Genomic DNA, 6596 nt, shown 5'->3' with positions numbered 1-6596 from the left:
AGATAATCGAATGAACTCAATGTCATATGACCTCGCCCTGCCAATGAAATTATAGCAATGGCGGCGTCTATTGGATGAAGTGTGATTACCGTTACAACTTACAGATACTTTTTTCTTGAAATTGAAACGAAACCATTACCAGACGTTTGTTTAAATCATTCATGGTTCAACTGCTTATCCTGATGCAGCCGTGCGATCTGGATTGATCGCTTTCGTCCAGGTATAATGAAGACAATCATTCATGTTCACCCGGCTTTATTCCAAGAGGTTTCCATCATATTTTTGCTGTGCATAATGGATTTTCTATTGCTGAATCGCTATTTTGTAACTAATGTGTTAATGACTATCAATATGAAATTGACAACGACTCAATGTGATGAATGTTGATATACTTTTTGTATCCGCATTATTTGAGGGTTTTTTCGCTGATTGTTAGTGTGCGTGAAAGTAAATATTATGACCATGATGGATTAGGAAACTGCACATGGACATGGCACAGTTTCACGATTTTCTCTGCAATATTATTGATCTTTTACTGGCTTCATTAGCAAACGACCACATACGACTATGTAACACTCAACAAATTAAGATATCACGAACAATTTAAGCATTTTTACAACATCACTTAGTGACCTACCTTTCACATGCATCAACTTCCTAGAGCAGTGTATTCTATTAGTGAAGAACTGAAATACCTTGATTCCAAGTTTGGTTCAAGGGTTGGAGGAGGGTGTGTACAATTTACTTTGTTTGTAATATGGTTTTTTAAAGTGCTGATTAAGTCAGATCGCATGCAAGCACACGATCTTCTGGGAATAACGTTTCATCATCAGTGTACATGTGGTATGTGGAAAGAATGTGTAGCCGAACTGGACTAGTAGGTCAAGCGTTTGGAGGTACCAGATTCAAATCCAAGTCTGGCTGCTGCATTTGCCCTTTCTTGTTAAATTTGGCTTCCAACTAAATATACTTACAGATCTAGAGGTGGAATAGGGTCTTGTTTGTCTTTGAGGGCAATTACTTTGTGAAATGAGGGAGGAATGTAGCTGAACTGGACTGTGATTTCTGAGGTGATAACTCGGAGGTGTACAATTCTACCAGCTCATCTATATTTTCATAGTAAATTCTGAAATTGATTTTTCATTAGATCTGACATAATATCTTACAGGCCCTCCTGGCCAGTGGAAATCTACACCCATATAATTCTAAAAATACTATACATGAACATGAATAATTGATTAGTTTTACATAATTTAATATTCTTCACTTAAAAATGCAAAAATCATACAATGTGTCAACTGTTTTGTTATTAAGATATCTTTGTATTACAGATCGAGCAGAAACCGTGAAGGATGGATGTAGGGGATGAAGCAGCATTAGTGAACAAAGAAGAGGAAGAAGATGGACCTTCAGACCAACAAGATAATTTTGTGGAAGAGGCAAGTGATAAAGAAGACTCCTGTTCATCTGGAGGAGAAAGTCACAGTGACGTTGAAGAAGCAGTTTCATCCACATTAGAAAACCAGGATGGTACACGGGTGAAGGAAAGCGATGAAGCAATGTCACCTGCAGGTAGAGTGGATGAAAAAATTGATCAGTTATCTGAGAAAAATGATAATGAAGGCTCTGAAGTAAGTGAAAGTGAGAAAAATCCAGAATCTGATCAGGATGTTGAGAGTCAGGAAAATGATGCAGAGGAAGATGCTGAGAGTCAGGAAGAAGTGCTAGAAAATAGAAATGTTGATGTTTCAGAGGAAAGAAATGTAGACGATGTTTCAAGCCAGGAAGATTTCCAAGAAGAGGAAAGAGTAGATGATGGCTCTATTGAGGGTGATGAAGAAGAGGAAGGAAATGACGGGGAAAACGCAGAATATAACGAAGCCTCCAGTCAAGATGATATGCATGAGGATGGTGGTAAAGAATTGGATGAGGAAAGTCATGACCAAGAAAGTCCTAGTGACACTGATGTCAAAACAGGCGACAAGGAAATTGAGGAAATTGATGAGGACGATTTCAGTGTAGATGACATAAAAGAGTTAGACGGAGATGAGGATGATGTAAGCCAAGAAGAGACACATGTACTTGACAAGGAGACTTTTGAAGAATTATGGAAGAAGGAAGCAGATTCTGGTGGAAAGTTAGAAGAGGAAGACAGCGTCTCAGAATCTTTACCAGGGCTAGAAAGTAATGTTGCACAGGAAAACAGTGATATTGTTCCTGATTCTACTACAGTTGATACATCAAGTCAGGCAGTGGGCCAAGAGGATGATACAAACTTGATAACAAGTAATTTCCCAGGTGATGATCATAGCAATGATAAAGATGTTCAGCCTGGTGAAGAAGGAGAAGGTTGTAATGAGAATGAGGACATTAGTGATACAGAGGGTGATTCTATAGGTTCATCATTGTATGATGAAAACGAAGATAAGGAAAAATTAAAGGACTTTGATGACTGTGATGAAAGTGCTGCTTCGCCTGAACAATCTAATGATAACGATACATTATGTAAAGATCTTGTAGATAATGATGACACACCAGTGATGGAGGAAGAGGAAATGGATACAGGCGATGCAAACGACAATGTCATGGAGACTGATATAAACAATGAACAATTAGAGGATGTGTCTCAAGAATCTACTAATATAGACCAAGAAAACGACCGAAGTTCCGAGGGAGAAATTGACGACGATGAAGATGACAGTAATATTGCAAATGCAGGCCAGGATGAAACTGCTAGTTCTGATGGAGAAATTAATGATGAGGATGATGTGAAAAATGAAGAAATGAAGATTTATAAAGATGAAAAGGATGATGAAAGTGAATCCGTACCAATGAGTGACGATGAAAGTGATAATGTGCATAATATTGGAGGATCAGCTGAAGGTGATACAGAGTCTCAAGAACAGTTGATGGACAGTTCAGGAGACCAAAGACAGCCTCAGAACTCTGTTGGCCAGTTCAACGTAGAACAAGGTGACAGCGACAAGGATGATGACTGGAATTGTTTGGACCTAGAAAAGGAGGCTCCTAGTCATGTCAAAGAAGATTCCAGCATGTCCGTTACACAAAAGGATGACACTGCAGATAAGGATGTAGAACCAGAGGATATTGATTCTCCAGAAGAGACAGAAGACATAGATTCCCCTGAGAGTGACATGGACGAGGAAGAAGGAGAGGTTGAGGAAGTAGCAGACAATCCTACGTCGCCCGTGTCAGAGGAAGAACACAATCCTACGTCGCCCGTGTCGGAGGAAGAACACAATCCTACGTCGCCCGTGTCGGAGGAAGAGCAGGAGGAGGAGGTTACCAGACAAGAGGACACAGAGAACATCTACAATGATGTGTCTGATGAGGAGGAGTCGTACAGTGACGAGGAGCAGGAGGAGGCTGTGCCTGTCAACAATCTGGTGGACACCAGGGTGGTCAATAGGAAGGAGGAAGTCCAAGCTGAACGCCCAAAGTTCACAGATCTGCGGGAGAAGATCAGAGAAGGACAGCTTAAATCTCAGTCTAGTCTTCCAGAGGATCATGTCGAGCTGGACTACGATGAGGATGGTATGGATGACGTTCCCAAGTCAACAGATGGTAGCAACAAGGACAAAATGGATGATAGCAGAGGCAATGATGACGATGGAAATCGAGAAGATGTGAGTTTCCTCATACTGCCTATGGCTGCCCTATGTTTACCCCTCAAATTAAACACATAATTGTCTTGTAATGTACTGGTACAATGATCACTGATGATATTCTTATCTCCTGTCATATGGTAAGTTAACAGTGCATTCATAGCACTGATTCAAGTTCAGAATAAGACATAATGTAAATTAATTTCATTATTTTCTATCAATAATATCATATAAGTATAATCAATGTTACATTAGTTGACTAAACGTTTCTCTTTGATTGACACAAATGTTTGTTTTACAGTCGACGTAAAAATTCTTGCATGTCATTGTTAGCAATTTTTGTTTCAGGGAGAAGCCTTTTCAGACCGGGACGATGGTGAGGTTGATGATGTAAGTACAATACGTGGAGCTTCACATTAAGTATTTCTTGTCTAAGTTAAATAGAATCTTTGCCCATTTAAGAGGCGAGACAGAAATTTAAACCCAGGCCAACTATAATTTTCTTACATGTCCGAACTGTGTCTAAAGTGGAATTCATTATTTTTCTCTGACTCCTGAAATGGAATTTGTTTCAGCAAAAGTAAAATTATCATTTCATAAAAATGTGACATCACTTTTATTTCCTTATTTATATTATGATAAATTTGTTTCTTCCTGATTGACCATTAGATAAATTTATATGCCTGATGCAATTGGTAAATTTGGTTTTTTTTTGTGCTTTATTTATTCCTTGCTATAAATGTAGGTACCTAGTATTATTTGATATGTGATGAATAGTTTTCCTTCTATTTTTCGTGATTTAATCATTTCCCAAATTAAACAAAAATGAGATATTCATAAAAAAAATGGCATTTGTGTTATTTTCTTAAGGACGAGGACTGCGAGGAAGGCGAGATAAAAGAACCTGGAGCACGAAAGCCTTTTGTCAAACCAATCTGTCGCTTCTACACACGCGGCCAGTGTACCTGGGGTAACAACTGCAGGTTTCTCCACCCGGGTGTCAATGACAAAGGTAAGGAGACAATAGGTGAAAGTTATCCCACTTTTTGTGTGCAGATGGTCAGGTCTACAAAGGCATCTGCGCTGCGGTGGCCAAGTGGTTAAGGCGTCTTTCATTCTGCTACCACTAGCTCTTTGCCACTGTTCAAGACCTACGCCAGGTACTAGCCGTAGGTTGGTGGTTTTTCTTCGGGACCTCCAGCTTTCCTCCACCACCAAATCCTGGCATGTTTTTAAATGACCATAGCTGTTAATAGGACGTAAAAAACAAACAAATCAAACCAAAAATAAATCCATCTGTTTTTCATGTTAAGTTCTATATTTATTTGTGTATCAGGCAGGGATGTACAATTTCAGATTTATAGATAACTGTTTTATAGACCAGTTTTCCAAAATTCTACTTTTCTGATACATTTTTCTTAGAAAACATGGAAATATTCACTAGCCCTGAATTAAAACCTACTAGCCTCGGGTATATATGTTTGGGGCTCATGGAATAATATACCCTTGTGTTTATTATTTGCTCTGCAACAGTTCTACATTCAACTTAAAGAAGGGGGAGTTCAATTTTGGCTCGGTAACACACGATTAATAACTATATAAACTAACCATGACAATCTGTATGGGTGTAATCACATTGAGCATGTATATGGTACGATTTGTTGTACATATTGTATATGACACCTATTTTCATCAAACAGGAAACTACAGATTGATCGACAGACCTGGGTATGATGGTCCTGGTAAAAAGGGCTTTGGAAAAGGTCCATGGAACCAGGGAGATGTAAGTTTTTGTTTCAAAGTCATTTGAGAAAAAGCCAAGGCCTGGCTGCAGATTCTCAAAGGTCACCCAGTAAATCACAATATATATGATAATAATAGACTTTATTTAAATTTGATAACATATTGAGTCGAGGACTCATCTCACATGTGGTTGACATAAAATATACAATATTTACAACTTGCGTAAAAAATATGATACATAGAACACATACACACATAAAACACATTAGGTTAAACAGGTAAAATTATAGTATCACAGGTTTCGAAAGTCAAGAATACATCACATGTGTAATTGTAAAACTAGTGAGTTGATTAAATGTCATGCAAAGTATAAATTCTCATATTACATTTTAGAAATTAAGAAACACATATTGTGTCTAATATACATACATATCAATATGGCAAGTTGTAAAATTTGACCAAATAAATGGCTAATATAGCATGAGCTAAGACCAAAAGAGATATAATTACCACCGCAAATATGACAACACAGTACTGGTAATTCCAAATTATATGTTGTCATCTTTAATTTTTAAGCTTTAATTTTACCAACTCTTTGTTAGTGCACTTAAGGTTAATATTTACATTACTTCAAAAATTAAAACAATTATCCCGCTTTGTTTGATTGAATGATTATCTGGTGGATTTTTACAGCCTTTGAATGTCTCAATACTTTATAAATTGTGTATAGATTTTGCGATTTTCGATTTTTGTTGTAGGGACCTTTTGAAGAGTTACCTCCCCCTCCAATGGCCCCACCAACTGAGTCAGCATGGGAGCGAGGCCTGAGACATGCAAAGGAGGTGAGATAACCGAGTCAGATTTTCTTGACCAAATTACATGACCAACTTTATTAAATACCTGGTTAACTGTACTGTAGTGATACAGCCTGTTGTAAGGCCATGAAATACAAGGTCGTGTATTTCACATTATGATAATACAAGATGTTATATTACCCCTGTAGCAAGAACTGTACTGGTATATTGCTTGAAGGATATATTCCACTTGGACTAAAGATCTTGTGGAACTTATTAATTCTTGCAATGGACTTGTGCGAGCTGAGGCTTCAGATAAACACACATGTGGTATTACCTGTAATTGATAATATACCTACCATACTTTAATACCACAAAGAATGTGTATTTGATAATATACCTACCATACTTACCACAAAGAATGTGTATTTGA

General features: G+C 37.7%; 1 protein-coding gene across 1 annotated transcript in view; it reads left to right on the top strand.

The window, feature by feature from the left end:
- The first annotated feature begins 58 nt into the window (after nucleotides 1–58).
- The window catches only part of LOC110454451 (zinc finger CCCH domain-containing protein 18-like), a 33121-nt gene continuing 26583 nt past the window's right edge, over nucleotides 59–6596 (top strand). The window contains exons 1-6 of the mRNA XM_021503954.1: nucleotides 59–220; nucleotides 1332–3647; nucleotides 3975–4016; nucleotides 4497–4638; nucleotides 5327–5409; nucleotides 6128–6211. Coding sequence (XP_021359629.1) covers nucleotides 1353–3647; nucleotides 3975–4016; nucleotides 4497–4638; nucleotides 5327–5409; nucleotides 6128–6211 — 2646 coding nt within the window. The 5' untranslated portion in view covers nucleotides 59–220; nucleotides 1332–1352. The remainder of the gene's footprint in view (nucleotides 221–1331; nucleotides 3648–3974; nucleotides 4017–4496; nucleotides 4639–5326; nucleotides 5410–6127; nucleotides 6212–6596) is intronic.

This window comes from Mizuhopecten yessoensis, unplaced genomic scaffold, assembly GCF_002113885.1.
Source record: "Mizuhopecten yessoensis strain PY_sf001 unplaced genomic scaffold, ASM211388v2 scaffold7857, whole genome shotgun sequence".
Taxonomy (NCBI): domain Eukaryota; kingdom Metazoa; phylum Mollusca; class Bivalvia; order Pectinida; family Pectinidae; genus Mizuhopecten; species Mizuhopecten yessoensis.
This window is presented reverse-complemented; position numbering and strand designations above follow the sequence as displayed.